The sequence below is a fragment of the Takifugu flavidus genome, chromosome 10, assembly GCF_003711565.1.
Source record: "Takifugu flavidus isolate HTHZ2018 chromosome 10, ASM371156v2, whole genome shotgun sequence".
Taxonomy (NCBI): Eukaryota; Metazoa; Chordata; class Actinopteri; order Tetraodontiformes; family Tetraodontidae; genus Takifugu; species Takifugu flavidus.
Genome location: NC_079529.1, coordinates 4,610,952 through 4,634,481, shown reverse-complemented (window position 1 = coordinate 4,634,481; position 23,530 = coordinate 4,610,952). Strand labels below are relative to the sequence as shown.

The 23,530-nt window shown below is 46.8% G+C and overlaps 4 protein-coding genes across 9 annotated transcripts; 2 read left to right on the top strand and 2 right to left on the bottom strand.

Annotated features, from left to right (window-relative positions):
- Positions 1-323: 323 nt before the first annotated feature.
- On the bottom strand, positions 324-4,089 carry fez2a (fasciculation and elongation protein zeta 2a). Its single transcript, XM_057044258.1, has 9 exons — positions 3,758-4,089; positions 2,958-3,066; positions 2,689-2,808; positions 2,483-2,612; positions 2,101-2,375; positions 1,939-2,019; positions 1,757-1,832; positions 1,618-1,683; positions 324-1,055 (listed from the first exon to the last, which is right to left on the bottom strand). Exons 1-9 carry the CDS (start codon positions 4,087-4,089, stop codon positions 1,039-1,041), a joined length of 1,206 nt encoding a protein of 401 aa, XP_056900238.1. The 3' UTR covers positions 324-1,038.
- Positions 4,090-4,803: 714 nt separating this feature from the next.
- On the top strand, positions 4,804-7,591 carry ubxn11 (UBX domain protein 11). Of its 2 annotated transcripts, none has more exons than XM_057044256.1 (14): positions 4,804-4,939; positions 5,004-5,044; positions 5,266-5,349; positions 5,432-5,532; positions 5,606-5,657; positions 5,743-5,822; positions 5,901-5,970; positions 6,052-6,266; positions 6,342-6,416; positions 6,485-6,533; positions 6,623-6,726; positions 6,801-6,871; positions 6,993-7,121; positions 7,190-7,591. In XM_057044256.1, exons 1-14 carry the CDS (start codon positions 4,884-4,886, stop codon positions 7,320-7,322), a joined length of 1,260 nt encoding a protein of 419 aa, XP_056900236.1. In that variant the 5' UTR covers positions 4,804-4,883; the 3' UTR covers positions 7,323-7,591. The 2 variants fall into 2 exon arrangements, with proteins under 2 accessions (XP_056900236.1, XP_056900235.1); XM_057044255.1 differs by having other exon boundaries at positions 6,339-6,416.
- Positions 7,392-16,590, bottom strand: cep85 (centrosomal protein 85). 4 transcript variants are annotated; one of them, XM_057044248.1, is made up of 15 exons: positions 15,981-16,387; positions 15,490-15,549; positions 15,248-15,379; positions 13,058-13,318; positions 12,537-12,973; positions 11,977-12,095; positions 11,690-11,807; positions 11,399-11,584; positions 10,682-10,834; positions 10,444-10,598; positions 10,220-10,337; positions 9,869-9,919; positions 9,546-9,653; positions 9,217-9,460; positions 7,392-9,138 (listed from the first exon to the last, which is right to left on the bottom strand). In XM_057044248.1, the coding sequence occupies exons 1-15, from the start codon at positions 16,045-16,047 to the stop codon at positions 8,975-8,977; spliced, it is 2,373 nt and encodes a 790-aa protein (XP_056900228.1). In that variant the 5' UTR covers positions 16,048-16,387; the 3' UTR covers positions 7,392-8,974. The 4 variants fall into 4 exon arrangements, with proteins under 4 accessions (XP_056900228.1, XP_056900229.1, XP_056900227.1 ...); XM_057044249.1 differs by lacking the exon at positions 15,981-16,387 and adding an exon at positions 16,401-16,590 and having other exon boundaries at positions 12,537-13,318; XM_057044247.1 differs by having other exon boundaries at positions 12,537-13,318; positions 15,981-16,389.
- An 861-nt stretch (positions 16,591-17,451) lies between these two features.
- On the top strand, positions 17,452-23,227 carry wdtc1 (WD and tetratricopeptide repeats 1). 2 transcript variants are annotated; one of them, XM_057044254.1, is made up of 16 exons: positions 17,452-17,611; positions 18,127-18,247; positions 18,337-18,420; positions 18,621-18,667; positions 18,938-19,049; positions 19,201-19,388; positions 19,469-19,651; positions 19,752-19,846; positions 19,920-20,035; positions 20,119-20,194; positions 20,273-20,369; positions 20,452-20,622; positions 20,699-20,934; positions 21,099-21,267; positions 21,496-21,688; positions 21,824-23,227. In XM_057044254.1, exons 2-16 carry the CDS (start codon positions 18,200-18,202, stop codon positions 22,019-22,021), a joined length of 2,013 nt encoding a protein of 670 aa, XP_056900234.1. In that variant the 5' UTR covers positions 17,452-17,611; positions 18,127-18,199; the 3' UTR covers positions 22,022-23,227. The 2 variants fall into 2 exon arrangements, with proteins under 2 accessions (XP_056900234.1, XP_056900233.1); XM_057044253.1 differs by having other exon boundaries at positions 20,270-20,369.
- The last annotated feature ends 303 nt before the right edge of the window (positions 23,228-23,530 follow it).

Below are 23,530 nucleotides of genomic sequence, written 5' to 3'. Positions count from 1 at the left end.
TGAACCAGATTTGTTACATAAACTGATGCTAAATTCTTTCGTAATGAGCTGGTGCCTGTGGCGATCCCGAGGCTCCAACCAGCCAGAGGTTTGGGTGTTTTGGTGTTTGCCTCATCCAGTCCACATCTGGAAGTCCTCAGCGAGCCGGACTGGCTGCAGCTGACACGTGGCAGCAGATAATGGAGGAATAACCTTTGTGAATGTGATGTTTCTGCAACCAGTTAAAGTTTCTCTCCCCGCTCACGGTCATCGTGTGTGATTCCTGTTCAAGTTCAGTGTACGGGTCGCTGGGAAGAAAACACGCTGAGCTGAGAAGAACCGAGTGCTTTTTAAAAAATATATTTGAAACAAAATACTTGCAAAAAGAAATTGACAAAATGGAATTCTGTATGAAGTCCAGAAATGGGACATTCATTGAACATCATTCAGTTGTGACGTACAAAAGTTACAGCAAAGGCAGAGCGTTGATATGAAGGAGTGTGCACGCTGTCCTGTGCACACATCTCCAGGGTGGCGTGCAGGAGTCACAGTTCAGCCTCTGCTGCCTACATCCGGATGCATAGTTAGGTCATTTCAGCGCAGGCAGGCGTCAGCAGCTGGGTTAGTAAGACATTTGTTTGCTTGTTCTGATAAAGAATCACGTAACTTGTTCAGTCATCTTAAGTCCAAAAGGCTAAAATAAACACTTAGGTCACGAATGAGTAAACTTATTTTTTATACATCTATCCTGCTGCTGTTTCTCTTCCTGGAAATTAAGAAAAAACTTTCAATATCCCCAGATTCACTCTTATACTACTTATACTGCCTGCTCAGAGATCGTTAAGCACCGCACATAAACACTAAAACCTTGACCTGTTCGAGCCAAAAAGAGCAGAGGCGGACGCACGAATCACACAAGTCAACGCAAATAGAACTACAAATAACGGAGGCAAAAGGAAACAAAGACACCACGGAGAAAACGTGAGGGAGGGTCTTCGCTCTGATGCCGTCTCCGTCCACCCGAAGCTTCGGCAGAGATGGGGGCGCCGTCCCACTGGTCTACGTCGGGCAAAGCACTGTAAAAACAGCAGAGGTGAACGGCCGCGCCACTAAAGATGGAGCACACCAGAGGAATAACAGGACACCAACAACAGGGTAAATCCTCCTGGAGCCTCGCCGGAGGTTAACCTTTAAGACTCAGATTTCTGAATAGGGTGGGTGGGGTTTAACAGATTTAACGCAGCTTAAATCTGCTAATATCAACATCCACAGTGTCTATGGAGCTGAAAGGTGCGTGGCAGCAAGGATCCACTGTGTGGCCGTGGCCAGAGGGGAGACGTGAGACAGGACAACGTCGGGGGTGTCATGGTGGGGGGGGGGGGGGGTCACCGTGAGCGACACAAAACAACGGTGCACACAGGCTGACGTGGGAGTGCTTCACAAACCTCTCACACCAGAGCTGAGGCCGCGAGGAGCAGAGAGACAGAGAAGACGACAGCATGAAAATGTGACAGTCTGACATCAGCAGCGCAGATGGTTGGAGGACCCCACCGAGGATCTCAGGGGATCACGCTCAACTTTGCTCCGTTAAGAAATATAATCCCTAAAAAAATAAAAACCCCACAAAATAAATCTCACCTTGAAGAATGTAATCAGTTAAAAGGCCGGGCACTTTGTCGCTGTCGTCTCTCATCGCCTGTAGAACTGAAAGGCAGAACGCAGTCGTGAGTGGATCGACCCGATCCGGGCGATGCCCCGATAGCGTGAGGAGACCTACTCTTGGTCAGGATCTGGAGATCCCTGAGTGAAGGAGGTCGTCCCTTTTTCTCATAGGGAATGACGGTGGTTAAATACTGTCAGGCAAAGAAGGAGAAGCATAAAGGAGAGCCGAGAACATCGCCATCCATGGTGGGGAGAGGGAGAGGAAGATCAGCTGAAGGGATCAGCTGAAGGGATCACCTGTGGTTCGCTGCAGCTGCTCCCAAAGGTGCTCCGGAAGCTGCTCTGAATGGCCGAGGAGAGCGCCTCCATGCTGAAGCGCTGAGGAGGAGAGAAGGACAAAGAGGAGATGTGAGCGGCAGAAGCTCCAGTGGCGCCGTCGCTGAAACAACAACGGCTCACCGACGCCGGCGACTTCTCCGCGCTGCCCTGCGGCGTCCCGGCTCCACCCCGGTGATTCCTCTCCCTCCTCTTCCTCTTCATCAGCTCCCGCTGCTCCTTCTGACGGTTCTGCACGTCGATGAGGGTGGAGATGAAGGTGTTCTTCACCTCCTTCTCAAAGTCCAGCTCATCTCGCAGGGCCAGCTGCTGCACCAGCTCCTCAGAGAACCTCCTGATGTCCGTCTCCGTCCCCTCCAGATGCTCATTGAGGTTGGCGACGCTCAGAGCCCTCAACCCTGGGGGAGGACGCAGAAATCAGCTTAGAGCACAACTGCGTGACATTATTATGTTAATGTTTTCAGAACCTTGTTGAAGGGAGGGAATCCAACTGGAACCCACTCACTCTTCTCAAAGCTGGGGCTACTGGTGGCCCGCCGGACCTCCGCAGACACGGCGGAGAGGCCTGAGCGAGGTGGGTGGTCCGCCTCCACCCCAGGGGAGTCCTGCATTATTTCCTCTATCTCCTCAATCACCTGCAATGGAAGAGAAACAAAGATGAGGTGCAGGTCTTCTTTCTGCGTGGTCTTCTCCCGCCCGCGTGGACCTGACCTGCTCGGCGGTCAGGAGCGGCTCCTCGGCGAGGCAGGACACGATGATGGAGTGCATGTCCAGCTGCTCCCTCAGCTCCTCCTCGTCCGACGGCTCCTCGGCAGCGACCGCGACCCTCCTCTAGTCAGAGACGGACCGGGGGGAGGGAAATTAATCAAGGCGCTAAAACCCAGCGCAACAAGCATCAGGAGATTTGTGCCACGGTTTTGGGGGGGGTGGGGAAAGAAAGGAAAGTGGGACAGTTAGATGGGAGGGGCGGTGACACTCACAGGCTGCTCCTTCACGTTGACTGCGGGGGTCCGGAGGCAACAGGTTTGAGACTGTTTCCAGTCCACCGGCCTGACGAGGCCGTAGTTGCTGGTCAGAGCAATCCACACTCTGGGGGGGAGAGAGGGGTTCAAATCCAGAGATTTGATTTTAGGACAGATATCATGTGATCACATCATCTCAGGCCCTTTCGTGACCGCGCACAGAATTACTTTTATGTGCCATCCACATCCACAGACCTTACACTCGGATTAAACTCTTCTCCGGGCTGAAAGCATAATCCTATATTGAATGTAGCGTGTAGAGCACACCGCAGATCAGGGATTACGATGAGGATTCTTGATTCTGGAGGCGTCACATGAGTCTTTTCATCTCAGCTACACTTTAAAGACAATTCAGTATTCCACGGGGAGGACAACAAAACCTAAAATGAACTCCTAATGTCTCCTTTGCGCTTTTCTGCTTTTAGAGCCAACAGGAAATCAAACAGGCCTTTGAAATATTAATAATAAATTCAGATGCACTATAGTTTAGGATAAGCTAAAGGGTTTTTTAGCAAGGAGGTGGCGGGTGTATTCGATCTTTTGGGGTCCTCACAACGATAGTGATATTCATGACGTCAGACATGAAAGTATGTGTGTGTGTGTGTGTGTGTGTGTGGGGGGGGGGGGGGGTTGTTGTAATCCTGTCAGAACAAATGTTCCATTTCCAAATAAAATAATTTCATCTATTTTAGAGTCTCCATGTTGAAACCGTCGTGCGTGCGTGCGTGCGCGCGCACGCACCCAGTGAAAACACTCACTCGTCATCCTCCAGCAGCGAGTCCTCGGAGATCGAACTCACTGGGTCAGCCGTGTCTGTCCTGGCGTGAACATTCCTGAAACAAACCGATATGGTCTCGTCCACATGCTTCGCCGCGTCCTCCGCGCACGTCAAAGCGACGACGTGCGCGGGCGAGGAGCTGCCGCCGTGCAGCGGGGGGACGCCGCTGCCATCCCGGGCGCGCAGCAGAGCTTGTGTCGCTTCCACCGTGGCGGTGAAGCGGTCCTTCTGGGGCCGCCACCTCGGCTCTGAGAAGCTGGAATCATCCACAACCGACGCCTCGTCGTCGAAGTGCAGCAGGGATGCAGCCATGTCCTCCGCCGGCCTAATGGCCGCGGGTTACAGACGGGTATTGTGGGGGACTGGCAGGCCTCAGCATCCTCTCTGCGAGCCCGCTCCCTTCCACCATAAAACAGGCTGATCCAGACAGTATGGCCGCTGCGAGCCTCCACCGACTGAATAATAAATGACCAGTGCAGCAGATCAAGTGTCCGTGAGGTCCTGAGAGCTTTCTGACAACATAATCTGATAGAAAGAGAGAGAGAGAAAACACACGTTTAGGTTAAACTGACATCTAAAAGAGCGATGTAATAATTCTGCACGCCAGTTTTATAGAGATACAAACAAAAAGCATATACAATGACAAAGAACTGAGCAAATTGGTGGAAATGAGTTTCCAAGATTCTTATTTTATTTTGTAGCGTTGGTTTTGTTTCCAGCGAATTTATTTTCCGAGAAGAAAAATATTGTTGAGCAGGAATTGGAATGCACTGACCTTTGATCCTTGAAAGATCACGTTTCAAAGCCTCAGTGATGCTTTGATGTTTAGACTAATTGGTGAAACTTACTGTCGCGCGAGGCCAGACGTGCTTGGTTGGGATAAATCCAAATGACTTTCACAGACAAAGCGCAAATTTGACAATTTTTTAAGGAACAAAGCGACCTCTTGTGGACTCATCGGGAGCCAACCAGGCGGTTCCCCCCTCCCCTCTGAACCGTTGCCTGTCCGTTGCCATTGGTAACAGACTCCAAGCAACTTGAAGACACAGTAAACGCTGGTCTCCAGTGGGATTGTTCATTTCGGATTGAAGCATTTCAGGGCAGAAATGAGTTCACCTTTGGCGGTGCTGAAGAAGAAGCGCACGTGTCTGGATGTGCACAGGCAGGTCAACTCACCTGGGAAAGTCCTTGAAAATTGTAAAATCTCACAACTTTGTCTTTGACAGGCAAAGCCAGGGTGTGCCCTTCAGGAGGAATCTGCTGAAAGGTATGAGGATAACTGGAGGATAATGTGACATAGGAACGCAACAACGGTATATTTGTTATTTTAGATATTTTCCAGCTGTATTTATTCACGTTGGGACGGACCTTCTGTTGTAAGGCTGGATATAGAAACTCGCCCCATGAAAGTCTCATTAAATTGTCACATTAAGAGTTAAATGATATTTTGTGGCATGAACTGGACCGTGTCTGCGGTGTTTCTGCCAGAGGTTACAGCTGAATTGGAACCGTCTGATCCATCTCACGCGTCAGGTGCCTCCACTTCAGCACCACAGATTCCGCCACGAAAAGGTAAAAAGGAATGTGGAGTACACCAGTTGTTAGCTGTGACACCCAATGTTTCGGCACTTCTCTTCGCCCTCCTGGTATTCAGGCGCTCCACCCAGCAACACGGAGCTGCTGTCGGCCATGATGAAGCGGGTGACCCTCCTGGAGACGATGGTCAGGAGCCAAGCTAAGGAGATCAAGCTCAAGGTGAAGCCACATCCTTCACGAAGAGCATGGAGATCTTTAATACCTATCAAAAACTGACCTTTGGTGTCTGCAGGATCAAAAGATTGCAGCCTTGGAGAGGAAAGTGCCGCCGCTGCATGAATCAGGTGAACGTCCACATACACAGGTTGATTCAGGTCCTATTTTTGAGAAGAAATGTCCTGATTTTATTTCCTGCGTGTGTGTTTGCAGATGGCACGGATGATCAGAGTGCCAGAAGCTCTCTGGAAAAGAGATGCGAGCATCTGCAGAACCAAGTGTGGGAGATGGAGGTCGGATTTGAGGGAACCTTTAATTCAGGGGGCTGTGGCGAAGGTGATTGACAGCGATGTCTAATCTGTGTGTTGCAGAGTTTTCTAAAAGACTATGGCTTAATCTGGGTGGGGGACGTCGGAGGATCCGATCCTGGTGGCGGGAGCGGTCAGCTACTCTGCAGATTCTATAAAAAGAGAGTTATTGTCTGTGCTAAAACAGGCTAACTCTGGCTTTGCCCCGTCACAGACGCTTCTACACCCAGCTTTGGGGTGAACTTTGACCTGGTGCTTCAGAGGATCAGGGAACTGAACGTCATTGCTGGCGAAGGAGAAAGTTTCGTGCGGTTGACAGCTAAAGGGGCCCAGTTGGCCACAAAGGAGTCTGTCCGGCTGAGCCTCTACAGGGATGGGATCGTCTTGTTCGATGGCCCTTTCCGGTCTTACCAGGAACACAGCACACAGGTGAGCGCGCCGCAGGGAAAGACCACGCTGCTGCTCCTCACCGCTGCTTCACACCTTCACTCTCATTTGCAGCAGTTCCTACGAGACCTGATGGATGGGTATTTTCCATCCGAACTTCAAAGCAGATTCCCCGACGGCACCCCTTTTGAGGTTTGTTGACTTAGTGAAGGGAGGAGTGCAGCAAACAGGCAATTCTGCAGCTTCCTTCTTCTTTTCAGGTTTGTGACAGAAGAAACGAGGAGTTCACCTCCAGGCTCACATTTCCTGGTGAGACAGGCTGGAGAACATCACAGCGATTCTCACTAAGGTTGAGCCAGTGCTCACTTTGTCTCTCTCTGATTTTCATGTGACCCCAGGTAAGAAGGTGAGGGCAGAGCAGTTCCTGAACCGGTTACCAAAGGTGGTCATAAAAAATGGTCATGTGATTGACATCAGGAACTCTCTGAGGGACACTCTGCAGGTGACACTTTCTAATGCTTCTCATGCTTCCTGCTAATTGTGCACCATCGTGAGTCAACGTGTGCTTCCTGACAGGGTTCAACCAAAACCCAGACGATCCCCTCGGTGATCATTAACACACCAGCGCTGCGCGTGGATGAAAGGGGGTATTACACGTTACACACCATTCAATACATTTGACTGAATCTATAGAATTAAGCTTTGATTGAATATAACTTACCCAAATGACATAAGCATTAAAATAAACTCAATGGAAACACTTCGCAGGGTGCAACCCGCCAGCTCTGACCTCTTCACCCTGAAGATAAGGTCAGAAGACGGGAACTGCGTGTTCATACTGAAAATGTGCTTTTCGGAAACCATTGGGCACCTGCGGCGGTACCTGGACGAGCACAGGTGAGACCGTGTCAGCCTGCACGTCGACGGCGTCCCAAACGCAACACCGTCTGCGCCTTGTGTTACAGAGGAAGTGGTCTCTGTGGTTATGACATCATCAGCGCGCACCCGCGGCGCTGCTACAGCGATGAGAGCCAGACGCTCGGCTGTTGCGGGTTCACGGGCAACAGCGCGCTGCTGCTGCGGAAGAGGAAACGCTGAACTCTTCTCAGAAGCAGGAAGCCACAGAGAAGAGTCGCACCTGTCAGAAATTCCAAATGTGAAACAGCAAATGATGAAAATCTTTATTTCTAAAAGTACAAACGAGGACAAAAATATGAAAATATAAACATCTTTTTTTCCCTTTTGCAAAAAAACAAGCATCTGAGACGTTAAGGCATGCAGGGCCTGGTTTTCCAATGATAAATCTTTGTGCTGATTTCTTTTTTAAAAAGGTCCCATGACAATAAAAATGGCTCGTGTTTTCCTGGGTTCTGAATATTTATTGTCCAAAATAATAACCGCTGTTGCATATTCTGAAAAATCCCTTCTCTTCCTCTCAAATCTTCTTTTTTAATGGCTTATCTTTTATAAACTTCCAACGGGTAAAATAAAACTGGTGATGTTGGGGTGATCCGGCCAGCCCGATCATCATCATCATCGAGTGTGTGCGAAAGAGCGTAAACAACAACAATCATCCCGACATAAAATCAGACCCAACATCTCGCGTAAAAAAAAATTACAGGAAGGAAAAAAATACTCTCAAGCGGTCAGTAAATGGGACCTTTGCCCTTCATGGACGAAAAAATCTGCTTAAAGATATCAACACAAGCGTAACACTTTAGGAAGACTCACTGAGTTGTCGATGCAAACAAATAAATAATACTAACTGTTAATACTGTGAAATGCAATTCAACTGTTACTAACCTGAAACGTACAGTATTCATGTGGGGTTACTCACCTACACACACACACACACACACACACACTTAACTCTAGCAGGACCAATGGGAGTGTCATGTGATCCGTTACAGTTAGCATCAGGGAATGTATCGCTGCCCCGCAGGCTCCTACAGAGAGGAGTCGGCAGCGAGCGGCGTATTGTGGTTGGTCGATAACAGAATTAGCATTGTGGTTGCAAATGTGACAGAAAAAGGCACGTGGCTGGTGTTTGATCGGAGCGAGAACAGCCTGTGGTGGAGAGAAGTTCCCCAAAACATTCACAGACTTGCACAACTGTGTCACCTGGAGTTTCTTTGGTTACAAAAAAAAAAGCTGACAGAGGCCTGTTGGTGCAAGGAGCTGATTTGGTATTAAACCCTTCATCGGCTGTCGTGTCTCCACTCGCAGCAGAGTCCGATGTTACCGCGCTGGCCATTTGGAAATAATGGCGCGTTAGTAACGTGTGAATTCAGTTCAAAGTTCAGTTAAAATAGTTTCAGTTGATTGTCAACCACTTATTGGAAAACTTTCCCCAATCCAGAGGGAAATTACAGGTAAAATAAATTATATTTGTGGAATTTCTACACAAATACTAACCCACTAGAGTGGAAACAAAAATCTAAGACTGTTTGGTTACCGACAGTACGTCGTCACTCGACAAAAAAAGCACACGTAAAATGGATCAAGTATTAGAGGTAAGTTAATTCCTGTTAGCCCTTGGACTGAATTAGCTGGACTCACTGGGGGAGTTGAAATGGGCTCGGAGCTACGAGCAGGCTTGAGTATTTGAATACACAAACGAAGCCATCTGAGCTTTCCTCTGTCCTCATTTCAAGAAAACGAAGCCCCGGCCCTCGAGTTCACACGTCCGTTTTAGGCATCGGAGATGAAGCTGGGTTGAATCCGCCGTCTTCCATCATCTGCTGGCAACGTTATTGGGTGATGCAGTTCTCTCCCATGTCCTGTGCGTAGCGGTCCAGTATTACTTTGCGTAGCTCTTCGACGTCTCGCCGGAGCTGTTGGGCTTCCACCAGCTTCCTCTGCAGCACCTCTGGATCCATCCAGTCTTCTGCTGGCTCTGTCGCCAACTGTGTTGCTGCGGGGGGAAATAAATCTTCTGTTTTGTGCTGGTGGCCCCACAAAAATAAAGAAATAAAAATGAACCAGTGCTTACCTGTGAGGCCAAGTAGTAGGGACAGATTGGGGTCTTTTCCCTGAGCTCTTTGGGTCAGAATGCTGCACAGAGAGCGTAGGTCGCTGAGGCAAGAGGCGATTTCTGCGTGCAGCTTCTGCGTGAGGCGAGCCCCGGACGGCGGCAGGGAAGACGAAGCCTGACTGCCGCCCTGCTGATCCGCATCGCTCAGTTGCTCCTGGAGAGTGAGGTTCTGCTCCAGGAGTTCCTGGTTCTGGGCTGACAGCTAAAACACAGTAGCCAGAGTTCATATCAGCCAATGATAGGCAACAAATGGGTAGAACGTGAGGAGGAAAGGAAGTCTGCTGCACCTCCTTCATGGCTGTGCGGAGCTCCAACATGTTTCGTTCTTTGGCCAACACCTCCTCTCTGAGAGCCTGAGAGGCACTATCTTCCTGGGAGATCTGCTCCTCCAAAGTCTAAAGACACAATGAATAAAACGGAAGTAAACGCACAAGCAATGGAGTCCTCCCTACAAATCTCTAGATTAACATCTTTGAAAACAGGCAAGCAGAGGAAGAGTATCATTGACTTAAAGAGGGAAGCAAACTGTCCATCAGACACCAGAAAAGATTGGCTCTATGAATCTGGGTATTGGTTTGTGTAAAAGTCTCAAGTGTGAAGAGATAAACACCTTAATCTGAGAGCCGAGCTGCTCCATCATCCTGTGCTGCTTCTCGATTACCTGCAAAGAGCAACATAAACGGTCTCTTTCTTAAAAACAAAAGAAAATGCAGAACTCCAAAAGGCCTCACAATTTAATAGTGTTTTACCAAGTCTAGAACAACATCCCATTCTGACAGAGGCTTTCAGGAATGTCTGATTATGTAATTTCAATGTAAAATTGCATCTTCTTGAAACACTGAGGCTGTGACCTCAGCTTGATGGGACAGGGCGTGTGTGTATTAGGCTGAAATTATTTACAGATGAAACACACAGGACGCAAATGTAGTAACTCAATTGGTGACAACAGGTAACTACGGACCTTTTTGAGCCTCTGCTGCTCTTCTCTCAGACTGTTGTTCTCTCCTCTTAGCTTCTCCAGATCCAGGCAGGGCAGTCTTGCTCCATCCTCCAGGCCCTGCTGAACCCGCTGCTGCATGCTGAGTGTGACAAGAAAATAAACCCCCCCCCCAAAGAATCAACCAACAGGATGCAGTTTTGCTGGATGCAGAGGGAGCATTGCTGGGAGAATATGCTTCTACATACTCTGTGACAGTGGTCAGAAGTTCTCTCTCCTTGCGTTTCTGTTCTTCCAGATGGGCGTCTTTTTCCCGTAGTTGTAATCGCGTCGTCTCCAGGCAGACTTCCAACTCCCGGGCTTTTTCTTGGAGTTGAGCTGCCTGCTGTTCGGCCTCCAGAAGCTGAAACACAACAGAATCATGTTTCGTGCGTGTACAGATTAATACGATCAACCACAGCAGGAGCTGACGGAACCTGTTCTTACCTGTTTGTTCTGGCTCTGGTAGTCCTCCAAGGTGGGCAGATCCGCCAGGTAACGCTCCAGAGTCTCGATGCGCTGCTGGTTTTCTCTCTTCAGCTCAGACTCCTTCTGGCATTTTTTCTTCAGGTTGTTAATGTGTTTGTCTCGACTGCGGATCTGAAAAGACCATAAACAACACAGCTAAAAGATTGTAAAGTGATTAGGACACACAGACCCATTCACACTCACACACACACACACACACACACACACACACACAGAACCAATCACACTCACACACAGACACACACACACCCCAATGAAGTGGTTTTAACACCTTTCTTGACGTTACTGACGACGCAAAAATGACCATACAAAATTTCTGTCTGTTCAAGCTGCTTTTATCAGTATGTCAGCTTATTGGGGAGGGAAACAACTACCTCCACAGTGTGATAGTTCAGTAACCTTTACTGTTACATCCTCTTCTTTGCAATGGACATCACTTTAGAGAGGCTAAAGAATGCTTTCGCGTCTCCGTGTGAATGTCACCCTTCTGGTTCTCTTCCATTTAAGCATAATTTACGGACATGACCCCTCACCGTTCCAGAAATTTCCTGGCATAACATTCCAGGTAAAAAATATGTTGACACACACATGCTACAGATGTGCAGCACTCATCAGAATCCATTTATCTGCTTGCTTGCAACACAGTTGGGGAAGATGGGTTAAGCAAGAACGAACCCTCTCTTCCTGTTTCTTCATTTCCTCTGCGTGCCTCTCACAGGTCTCCTTCAGGCTCTCCGTCAGCCGCCGCGTCTCGGCTTCGACCGCGCCGAGCCTGCGCTCTGCCTCCGCCTTTTCAAGAGCAGCACAATCGGTGCATTCAGCAAACTGTGCCCTCAGGAACACGTTCTCTCTCTGAAGCTCCTGCAAAGCCACCATGTGATGACAGGGATTGTGATAGTGTTACTAGAAAGCTATTAAAACATCATTTCTTCTTGTTGTTGGGAGCTTTCTCGTGTTTCTCCTGACCTGTAGGCGCAGCACACACATGTCCCCATACGATGCTCCGCGACCCAAGAGGGCTCCGTGCACCTGCAGGTCGCTCTCTCTCAGACGTTGTTCCAACTGGGCCATATGTTGCTTTTGCCTGGTTCACAGCCAGATTCAAAGTCATTATCAGCAGCAACACAGCATAAAGTCCAGAGTACAATGTTTCAGTACTTAGGGAAAAGAAAAACACTCCTGATCCTTTATATTCAGTTAAAAAAAATACATTTAGAATGAAGTATTTCAATATATATTGTGAGAACGGTCACCTCTCAATGATGAGCTCCTTCTCCTTCAGCAGACTCTCACTAGCTTTGACCAGAGCGTCCCATTTGCCAGACTCGGAGTGAGCAGGTGTCGAGTACAAAGATGGGTACTGACTCATTAACTGTAGCAAAAACACAACATGGCAAAACTGTTTAACATCTGCAGTCAGATATTTCTTATCACTCCTACTTTTCGCAACACACACAAAAAAAATGAGGAAGGCTTGAATGTTCTGCCGACTTGACTGCGCAACAACTATCACGACATCATCACAGCGATCGTGCAGCAAATTAAATCTTGCGTCAAAATGAAAGTTTTGACGTCGTATTTGATGCCAGACTTGATCCGTCCTGCTACAGCTAGAAAATAGGACAGTGTGTCTGTGGCTTCAGGCAATTTAGAGTCATTGCTCCAGCATCTGACCTAGTTTAATGGGGAACCAGACGTACACAGACCATCAACAATTACCCCTTTAGTAATCTTTAATGTAATCACGTTTGCATTAGTTAGAGACAGCCAACAAATATGTATGGCAAGAGGAGGAAAAAGCACCTTCACGTACCTGCATTTGCTGAACCTGCAGCCGTAAATTCTCCAGTTGCTGCTTGTGTTGCCAGCTGGACATCTCGCCACATCTGTCCTGTCGCAGCGACTCGTAGCCTTTGGAGCCCGCGTGCTCCCTCAGCAGAGATTGTGTTTGCAGGCCAAGGTGGTTTGTGTAAACTCCAGAGAATCCAGGTACACTGGGCTGACTGCTCCTCTGCGTAGACGTTTCTGACGGGCCAGGAACTCCAGGCCTACCTTCAGGTAGAACTTTGTAGCTGTGGTCCATGACGCCTCTGTAGGCATCAGACGTACAGTCTGAGGGATCTCTAATCCCGGTCGCCTGTAATCGGAGTCTGACATCGGAGCATAACCCCCCCAGCAGTGCTGACTGATTTAGCGTGGGCTCCACAGCGGGAGTGTCAAACTTCTGGACATCATCCACACGTGTGAGATCTGAGGGGAAAAGGGAGTGGTCAAGTCCATTCACAAGGCTGCGGTATCGACTCAGGCAGTCTGGATTTGGCGCCACAAGTTCACCTCCAGGATTGGCCTGAGCATCCAAGTTAGGAGAAGATGCTGATTTGGAGAGGGAGGAAGACTTTGAGGTGGAGCCGCTTGGAGTTCTGGAGCCAGAAGAAGACCTGTTGCCCTCAGAGCTCAAGGAGTCATCCTGGTGACACGACTGGGGCTTGGAGGCCGGGGCTCCGGCCGTGGAGGGCATGACATGTGCGGTGGGAATGGGAATCTGACTGCGGATTGGTTGGAAGGGGGGGCTGCTGCTGGTACTGCGGAAGTCACCTAAAGCAAAACAAAGATTAAAATAGCGCGATTAAGCAATGTGGAATATTTAGAGAAATACTGCAGGCCTTTCTCTCTATATTCAGCCAATGACATCGCAGAAGGATTTGAGATTGTCCTACTTTGATGATGAGGTGTCACCGCTGAAAGAATTAACTGCTCTGAATGAGTCAACCAAGGGAATAGGCTTATAATAGACTTCAAGGCACGGAATTAAAAACGATTACATAATTTGCAAAGCCAATGTATGGCTGTATGACATGAAATCCTCTTTTATATTACGCGGTGGACCGACTCCACTCGAGCCTGCCTTTCTTGAAAAACCTGCAGAGTTCTGCTAAAAACGGAACCGACTCTTCCTTCAAACTAACACAAGCGATAAATCCCTGATCAACGTATGAGGCTAATAATAAACTGCGCGCATCTCATTTCCCTCCGAGAAACATGCATAACAACAAGAGCTCTTCATTTTAACAACATTACCGACCTCAGAGACCTGTTGAAGTTTGCAAGTCTGGCGTTCAGTCCAAGACAACAAACACGTCATCGGCGGAGGCATTTTTTCCCTAAAGGTGAGCTGAGCAGAAGCGAACCAAAGCTCTCTCCCCTCGGCATCTCTGGTTAACAGCAAAAACTCTCCCTAACGCTAAAACTGATGTGGCAGCAGACGAGGCTTGTATTGTCTCCCGACGGCTGAAGCACCAGTCTGCATGGAGCTTTACGCAAACACACAGGCAGGCATACACAGGAAAGGTTAGGGGTATTTATAGGCCACCTCTCGTGTTACAGAGTGATCGGTGAGTACCGCTTATTTCGGCACCTTTCCTCCCCCACTGTCAAACACACGTGTGTACATCCAAAGTCAAAGTGCCGAAGGCTGAGGAAAACAGGTCTTTCTTAAAGACCGAAAGCTGCTCTGTCTGTTTAATTGAATTAATACGGGTTTGATACTGACAAGTGAGGTCTGTGTGTGAATATTAAGCTTTCAGGAGGGGAAAACCTCCAAAAGCATCCAGAATTCATAACCAGCTGGAACAAGTCTAGACCAAAAAACCCCAACAACATTTTGCTCAGCAGACATTCCTGTCTTTGGAAACTATTGTTACGCAATGTGTAAACTTCAACGGCAAAACTATAGTATTAAATAAACAGCTAAGTTGAAAAAGACTGCTTTTAATACCCCAACCCCGTCTGCTGTTTAATTTACACCAGATCTACAACAGGTCATTATTGAGGCTAAAGTTGGGGGTAATTGTCACGTTGCTAAGCGCAGTTGTCAGGGAAGTGGCCAGACCAGAGCTGTACCAGCAACAGAAGTATGATCAACAGTTGGAGTTAAGTGGGTAAACTTGTAAAGTGCGCGCACGCACACACACACACACACACACACACGAAGCCCACTCAAACTAAAAATTTAACCACTTGGAAAGAAAAAGCAAAAACATTCGTGTTCAGAAACCGACGACGCTCGAGGCAGCCAAAGCATATAGGTGTGTGAGATGAGCAAAAACCCGTTTGTTGACATTTTGCCTAGTTTCCAACTGGGATGTTATGTTGCGAATGCACCCCAAAATGCTGAAAAGTCATTTTCCACCCGATTATTTGTTGCTGCTTCCTGCTGTGCACGCCCGTTATATTTTCCACCACATCTGTGTGTGCATGAAAACGAAATCTCTCTATCACACACATCCGTGCACCATCTCCGCTGAGATTTAACTCCCAAAAACACCCTATAAAAACAGGGCGAGTGCTTTGGAAGTGAGGTTTGGTGTTACAGGCGAAGGCCTGTCCTGCTATGACCCCAGTTATCTAATAGAACAGCGTGCTGCCTTTCTGCACAGCGTAAACTGGAACTCTGCTGTAAACATTGGAAAAAAGCAATGTTCAAGCAAACAATGTTCGAGCGAGGTTCCATACAAAAGTCATCACCTTCTGTGCTGTCAGATGCCGAGGTACCGAGACCGGTGTCCCCGCTGTCCGCTGTTCCGGGACGTCGGCCAAAACGGCTTTGGAACTTCTCCGACACAGCTGGCGTCTGCCATTCCATGTCAGTGAACCGAGCTAATGTTTAAGTGAATGAGAATCACGCACCGATTATGTCAACATGGCGGTGCATTGATAAGAGATCTAGGCAATTTCCACTGCAAGTGCCCCCCCCACCCCCCACTTACCCGCTGGTTTTGACTCCATATATCTCTGAGAAGTCATCATTCCATCAAAATGAATGTCACCTGAATAAAAGAGGAAACAACAACATTTTAATAAAGACATGATTGTTCTCGGGGAGTTAAGGTTTTAAAACACAAATGACTCGAGGCATACCTACATTGCCTCAAATAAAGCTACATTATTACTGAGATCTAGTTCAATCCTTGCACATTATTTTGGCTCTCGGGATTATACAGAAAATGATCTCTTCTCTTGAACAATGTACAATTATAAGCCTCCTTAGCCTGGGACGAAACAGCTGTTGGGTACTGACTGATCTCGCCTATCAAATGCAATCTACCTCTCCACATGTCGCAGATATGTGACATAGTTTTCTTAGCAGGAACAGAAATAACAACATGAGCACATGTCTTAACGTTATATAACGTGTTACACAAACATTAAACCCCCCAAGACGACACTGCGAGGGTTACAGCCCTCCTGGCGAGCTCACCGAGTATTTCTGTTGGACAGGAGCAGTCGGATATTTCGCCACGTTGCTGCAAACTTAACCAGTCCATTCATCAAACCGAGCTAGACGCGATGAACTGTGAAACTGAAAGACGTTTTATAGACGCCAGCTAAATGCGACAGAGCATTTTCAAATCCGCACGGCCTTGAAGCGGAAACTTCTTCAAGTTCGCCTCGCGTTTCCGAACAAAGGCTGTTGCCCTAACGTTGCTGCGATGCCCTGGGTCGTTAACCATTTAAGCTAATCCATGACAAATCCCTTCCCCACTAACGAGCTGGCTAACGCTAGCCGCTAATACAACGTTACCAGTTGGTTCAGCACACGAGCCACAAATCTCAGTTCGCCTACGTGGTTATCTAACGTCTCTAGTCCGCTGTCGGCGCTGAAGAAAATTTACCTCACCTTCCGTTTCACATAAACCCGAATTTCAGCTACAAATCTCGGTGTGAGGATGGCAACCGAAGCCTAATCTGTACCATCCGCTGCCGTTGTTCCGCTAGCCAACTGAGCAAATCTCCTTCGAGGACGGGCGACCCATCAAAGATACAATGGCTGCTTGTTTAATGTTACAGCGCCGCCCGTCGTGTAGCGAAGCCTCCTGTCGTCAGGAAAAAACCGTTAGATTCTTCACGCCCGCCTCCCGGATCAGTGCCCGTACACACAAACTCGAGAAACCTCAAAATAAAACCCCCTTTGGAAGAGGCGCCGTGTTTTTATATTAATTTTAACACGGAAAACAGTTTTCTTATATTTGGAATACACTTTGATGTCTGTCTTTTTTGTTCCAACATCAATGCGTCACCTAAATGAGGCAGAATCAAGTTAGATGTTGAGAATTTGGAAAAAGACGACAAACGGTGGCGGACAGAATCGTGGCTTTGGTTTTCAATGTCTAACCTTGTATTCAGTTGAATTTTATATTTCTATTTAGTTGTTCAATGATGGAAATTAATAGAGCAGTTGTAATACATGTAACGTGTTGGAAAATAGTATGATGGTTTGTATCAAAGCTTCTTTGTCCTTTGATTTTTTTTACAAATCAGATAGTTCATAGTTTCGGAGACGGGTGTACTTTATCTCAACCTGGGGAATTTGTCAGCGACTGGAGGGCTCATATACGATATGTATAAAGTATACTGTATAAGAAAATTGTAACTGTTTGGGACTGTGTCTGGTTCTGATGTGGACCAGAACTGGATGATTGGAGTGAGCGCAACCAAACTGTCGACAGTCACGCAATTATAATTTAGATAAACGCGTTTACTTAAGGGCTTACAGAAATATCCTCATATTAGATGCGTTGTGCCTGTTTGCAACAAGCATTTTCATTGGGTTTGTGTGTTTAAATTCAATTGGACAAGGCGGGTTTTCCATTTTTGGCCCGTACATAATTATTGGTTTTAATGGTTTACAAACTATGCTTTTATTCTGAAATACACATAGCGGAAGTGCCTACACTGTTTTCGCTGGCGGAACAAAGTTGCGTGATTCGTTTGTGTCCAAGTCGGGGAAGGAATTAGCGTGAACATTGTCAACAAACTCACAGAGTGGGATTTATGACGTCTGATAAATGGACAATTTTTGACAAACACAGTGTTCGCGCAAGAGAAACGGTGAGGATTGTACCGCAATGGTATAGGTATATTACAGCGTCCCAAACCTTGACGTTATTTAAAGTGGACGTATTGTTTAGCTAGCAAGGTAGCGCAAATACCGCTAACGCCAGCTACCTGGTTAATGACTGGCGTCTCAAGGGCCCGGTGCACAGGGGTTCTAAGGTTCTGACAGGCTGACGGGTGTCAACGTTTAAGTAAATGTCAGTGTTTTGAGATTTGCATGGCTTTTAAGATAGATGTGCACAGCTAATACTAGCTACTTGGCTAAGTTGTTAAACTCGCATTTTGGTACTGGTTGAGCGCAGCAGGCACTCACTTTGGCATTGGAGTGGCCAAAGTCTGGATTCTCGTTTCTCCTTTGGCGTGATACCGAATGGTTTGATGTTCTTGAAATAGGCACCCTGCTTGACTGTTTAGATTACCCGATGACCACCTTGTTTATTGATTTGCCCCCAAGCATGCTGGAATGTGTCTCCCTGCAATACGCATTTATTCATTTACTTTCTTTACAGGCGATTCCCGAGAAATAGAGTTCATGTCAGTGACGTCTAACACCTGGAAGCACTAGCCCGAACTTTATTTGTCATGACTGCTGGTAATATCACCAGAGACATCCTGCACAGGCAGATCAGAGTAAGCAAGCATTTAGGTTATCATCAAAAGAAAAAATGTGGGTTAAGTTGAGACAGTAAGACATACAGTAATTCTATTCATGTCCATAGGATAGGAACGCACCAGGCTTCCAGAGGGCTTATCATGTCACCGAGCCCTTCATCAAGAGACTTGGATTGGAAGCTGAACTTCAGGTGCTCTTGTCAAATTTGCCTAAAATCACTCTAGAAGTTTCTAGAAATTATGTAACATCATGACAAATAACTGTTTCAATTGTATTTGGGTGTAAATATCATGTAAATGTGCTCATTAAATGATTGGTTCTTGAACAAGAATCCAGTTTCTAAAACTTGCTTTGTATGTTTTTAAAAATTTTACTTTCCTATCTCTGTAGGGCCATACTGGCTGTGTGAACTGCTTGGAATGGAATGAACAGGGGGAGTAAGTTGTTTTTGATATACATGTATAAAGATCTTGTCTGACATACCAGTCTTGTATAGTAATAATCCCCAGGCCCTCATTCTTCTGTGAGGCAGCAAGTGTAAATCATTCTGCTGTATCACTAAAAAATAGCCTGTTCTATAAAGGATCAATAGTGGCTTTTCAAAAATACTGTTTGATTAAAGTTCTCTCAGCCGGTTTAAACTCAATCAGGCATTTGAAGCCACCTTCTGCAGACTTTTAAAGGCTCACTCACTTTTTTTTATTCAGTTTACTGGCTTCAGGCTCCGATGATCAGCATGCCATCATCTGGGATCCATTCAAACACAAGAAGCTTACAACTATGCACACTGGTCACGCAGCAAATATATTCTCCGTTAAGGTAAGGAGGCCTTGGTGTGATCCATGTGTTAGAAGTCAGAAATAACACTTTCGACATACACAACTTTATCTAAATGGCTCTGATTTGTATTAAGCTGCGACTGGTAATACTTGAATCTTTTTATTTGTTTGTTTTTTCCCCCCTACTAAAGTTCCTTCCTCACTCTGGAGACAGAATTCTGGTGACAGGTGCAGCTGACACCAAGGTGCATGTGCACGATGTGTCGGTGAAAGAAACCATCCACATGTTTTCTGACCACACCAACAGAGTCAAACGCATCGCCACAGCTCCCATGTGGCCCAACACTTTCTGGAGCGCGGCGGAGGATGGAACCATCAGGTCGGATCCCGTGCACCGGTGACATTGCTTCTCAGATATCTGATGGTGAACTGCTACGAGCGTTGTGCTTATTACTACAGGCAGTATGACCTACGGGAGAGCAGCAAGCGCTCTGAGGTACTGATCGACCTGACAGAGTTCTGCGGTCAGCTGGTTGAGGCTAAGTGCTTAGCCGTGAACCCACGGGACAACAATTATCTGGCGGTCGGCGCTAACGGGCCTTTCGTTCGCCTTTATGACATCAGGATGATTCACAACTACAGGTTGGCATTTGATGTCATTCAGTGTGGATAATCACAGTTACCTCCTGGATATGGCAGATCTTCCAGTTCTGGCGTTACATATGCCTCTTTTCTTACACAGGAAGTCTGCGCTTCAGGGAACATCAGCAGCCGTGCATACGTTCTGTGAAAGGCAAAAACCGATTCCAGATGGAGCCGGGCAGTATTATGTTGCAGGTGCTGATAACAGATATATTTAACTGATATAAGTGCATCCAGTCGTTAAATACCTTCTGTTTAAATTCTCCAGGTCACCTTCCAGTGAAACTTCCAGACTACAATAACCGACTGAGGATCCTGGTGGCCACATATGTCACCTTCAGTCCAGATGGCACCGAGTTACTCGTGAACATGGGCGGGGAACAGGTAATTACAACTGTCGAGAAGTGGGGAGAGGAGGGATTACACTCTGGTTTGGGATTACAGCATTTCTTATTGCTTCTTTCTAGGTTTATCTTTTCGACTTGACATTCAAACAGAGGCCATACACCTTCTTACTTCCCAAAAAGTGCCAAACATCTTCAGGTTAGATTGCGCCGTACTGACTTTAAATGGGGCTGAGATGATTAGAACCGTGACTGAATTTCTTTGGTTTTCCAGCAGATATACAGAATGGAAAGACAACCAATGGTGTCTCAAATAGACTTCATTTACCATTGCCAACCACCCATATTGACTTTGCTGAAAGGTTTTGTTCAAGGTAAAAGTTCATGGATTCTTTGCTACCCATACCAAGTCTGACTGCCCTTCACACAGGTTGTGATTGTTCTACTATCTCTCAGTTCCGCTGACCTCCCTCCACACTTGGAAAAGATAAAGCAACAAGCTAACGATGCATTTGCACGGCAGCAGTGGACACAGGCCATCCAGTTGTACAGTTTAGGCATTCATCAGGCCAGCTGGAACGCCATGCTGTATGGGAACCGCGCTGCAGCTTATATGAAACGCAAGTGGTAGGTGCCAGTGTGTGCAGAGATGATTGGTCTTGAATCCAGTTATCAAGTGTGTGTTTACGTCTATGATTCTCAGGGATGGAGACCATTATGACGCCCTCAGGGACTGCCTAAAAGCTCTCACCCTAAACCCCGGGCACCTGAAGGCTCATTTCAGGCTGGCCAGGTGTCTGTTTGAGTTGAAGTATTTGGCTGAGGCTCTTGAGTGTCTGGATGATTTCAAAGGGAAGTTCCCAGAGCAGGCCAACAGTAGTGCCTGTAATGCTTTGGACAAAGATATCAAGGCAGCTCTCTACTCCAAACCAGAGTCAGGTATTCAATTAAGGGTTTTTGTGAACCCCTTTAGATCATTTTTAAAACTATAATCTGCACAATTTAGGCACACATCTGTGCATCTGTTTTACCTACGCATTTAAGAAGTAAAAAGGTTGTGTTTTTAAACCCACTAAAATGTGGGATTCATCTTTTTGTGCCAGCCGAAGACAAGAAGGCAAACAGCTCCGTTCGATTCCACTCATTCAGCCGAAAAGAGTCCATCCCTGAGGATGAGCTGGTGCTGAGAGAGCGTAGCTTTGACTACAAGCATAGATACTGTGGCCACTGCAACACCACTACTGACATCAAGGAGGCCAACTTCTTTGGAAGGTAGGTGAATCCCTTCAGTCAGTCTGATAAGACATCGCTAGAGGGCAGCCAAGAGCCGTCTTCTATCCTGTCTAAAAGAATAAGAAGCAGAAAATGTGATTATTTCGTGTGGTTTTGAAGGGCTGCAAATATGCTGTAAATTTTAAATATCCCATGTAAAAGTGTAAAAATCCCTAAACACCAAATAAAGACAACATTTGATTTTTTGTTTTTTTCCAATGTGAACAGCAAAGGCCAGTACATTGTTAGTGGTTCAGACGACGGCTCCTTCTTCATCTGGGAGAAAGAGACAACAAATCTGGTGCGGATCCTGCAGGGGGATGAATCCATCGTTAACTGCCTGCAGCCCCACCCCAGCTACTGCTTCCTTGCAACCAGTGGTATTGACCCTGTTGTACGGTTATGGAACCCTAGACCAGAGGTAAAACACCTGACAGTTTGTTTTAAATTCCCTGCAAAACATCGCTCTGACTTCACACAGTTCTACCAAATTATTAATCTAAGCATGCATCGATATTGGTATTGTCTGCTTACCCCATGCTACCTGGCACCACAGACGGACTCTGAAAATGGCCGAGTGGTGGAGGACATGGACAGTGCTGCTCAAGCCAATCAGCGACGTATGAACGCGGATCCATTGGAGGTGATGCTGCTCAACATGGGCTATCGCATCACAGGTCTGCGCGGCGTAGGCCCTGATGGCTCAGATGAAGAAGACAGCTCAGAGGGACAAGTGCAGTGTCGGCCTAGCTAAGAAAACTCTTGAGCTTTCTATAGAATGCCTATAGGAAGCAAAGTGCTATTTTAGAATCTTAATTCTCCCCCGTCTGACTAGAACATTGAGTGAATGTCATGTCACATTACTGCACTATGCATCACCCTCCCTTGTCCAACAAGTGGACTGGTAAAAACCACGAGAGGGAGAGGACTCTGTGAAGGCTGGCACATCCATCCTGCCCCTTCAAAGCACAGACAACACCTCAAAATCACCACCGGGGGACAACTCTGAGGAGAACGCCTTCCATGTCACTACCCAGTTTCTCCAAGAGTAAGAGTTCATTATTCAGCACTCTTCAGGCCGACGTTGGAGGGGCCACGCATGGAAGGAGAATCCTGTGGCAGGGTGGCCTATTTTCAGGTCGCTGCATCGTGCTCGGAGAATCAGAGGACAGATCCGTATGCTGCCTCCAGTCTGCTCTTCAGATGGAGCCGCAGCTGGATGCCTGCTCACCTCAGAAAGGCTTCGACATCCAAGTCATTGCTTCCAAGTTCAACTTGACTGTATTTTGTGTGGCGCTTATGTCAAAGAAAGCGCGCATTTAATTTTTTCACTTGCCACCTTGTGAAAGTTGCAAGTGTATCTCTAAAAAAAAATCATTTATGAGCTTTGTTTAGTTCAAAGTTGTGTGGCGGGGGGGACAAAGGGTGCCAAAGTTTGACCAATTAAGTGGCCAAGGAATAGTATTTGTTTTCTTTGTTTCATGGAAACATAATTTTGGCACACTGTGCTTTTTTTAGTTAAGAAGTTTTACTGCAACAAGTTAAGTTTGAAAAAAAAAAAATCCAAGTGTTTTAGATTGATTGCTAACGTGAAAGTCACTGTGAAACCTTTGTTGGTGAAGGTGGGACATGTTTTGTGTTGTATGACAACTGATGCACTAAGTGTCTGTGGGGATTCCAGCCTGCTTAGCTGCATTGCTGTAGCTGCAGTCAGTTGAGTCCTGCTTGCGCAACGCTTCTCTGACTTAAGTTGTAGGCAAAAAAAAAAAAGGACACAGAGCCATCCCAGTAAGGGAACATTTTGGGTTTCTTGCTCCAGAATGGGCCCTCGGTAATAACATGCAACACTCGGCTTCCATGTTTTTTCTTTCTTCTTTAATTTAAGATACAGCTTTTCTTTGAGAGATTCCATAACATTAATTTTGAAATTGAGCAAAGAATAAAGCTATTCAACACTTCATTTTCCGTTGTTCGTTTTACATTTATTACTATTTTAGCTGCACGGCTTTGATGCTGAACGACTTGCAGAGTGTGAAGATGTTCTGTAGCTACAATATGAATTCTAGGATATTCTGCCCATTTATCATCAGCATCTGCCCTGCTCCCCCTTTTGCTGACTAGCAGGCACAAATATGAGCATCATACATCATAAACATGAGCAGCTGGATTCTCCTGTCCCCGCATGTTATACAATAATGAGGTGACCCAGCTTTAGCAGTGGTCCTGAAAAGGACAGAGACGACAAATGCGAAATGCAAAAGGC

Coding starts and splice junctions, on each gene's coding strand:
- fez2a (XM_057044258.1), bottom strand. CDS start 4,089: ATGGCTGCATCCCTGCTGCACTTCGACGACGAGGCGTCGGTTGTGGAT. Junction 2,020..2,100: donor CGGAGAAGTCGCCGGCGTCG/GTGAGCCGTTGT, acceptor TCTCCTCCTCAG/CGCTTCAGCATGGAGGCGCT. Junction 1,684..1,756: donor TCTCCAGATCCTGACCAAGA/GTAGGTCTCCTC, acceptor TCTGCCTTTCAG/TTCTACAGGCGATGAGAGAC.
- ubxn11 (XM_057044255.1), top strand. CDS start 4,884: ATGAGTTCACCTTTGGCGGTGCTGAAGAAGAAGCGCACGTGTCTGGAT. Junction 5,045..5,265: donor CAGGAGGAATCTGCTGAAAG/GTATGAGGATAA, acceptor TGTTTCTGCCAG/AGGTTACAGCTGAATTGGAA. Junction 5,971..6,051: donor CGATCCTGGTGGCGGGAGCG/GTCAGCTACTCT, acceptor GCCCCGTCACAG/ACGCTTCTACACCCAGCTTT.
- cep85 (XM_057044247.1), bottom strand. CDS start 16,047: ATGGACTGGTTAAGTTTGCAGCAACGTGGCGAAATATCCGACTGCTCC. Junction 11,808..11,976: donor AAGGAGCTCATCATTGAGAG/GTGACCGTTCTC, acceptor GCTGTGAACCAG/GCAAAAGCAACATATGGCCC. Junction 9,461..9,545: donor TCCGCACAGCCATGAAGGAG/GTGCAGCAGACT, acceptor ACTGTGTTTTAG/CTGTCAGCCCAGAACCAGGA.
- wdtc1 (XM_057044253.1), top strand. CDS start 18,200: ATGACTGCTGGTAATATCACCAGAGACATCCTGCACAGGCAGATCAGA. Junction 19,652..19,751: donor AGGATGATTCACAACTACAG/GTTGGCATTTGA, acceptor TTTCTTACACAG/GAAGTCTGCGCTTCAGGGAA. Junction 20,623..20,698: donor GCTTATATGAAACGCAAGTG/GTAGGTGCCAGT, acceptor TATGATTCTCAG/GGATGGAGACCATTATGACG.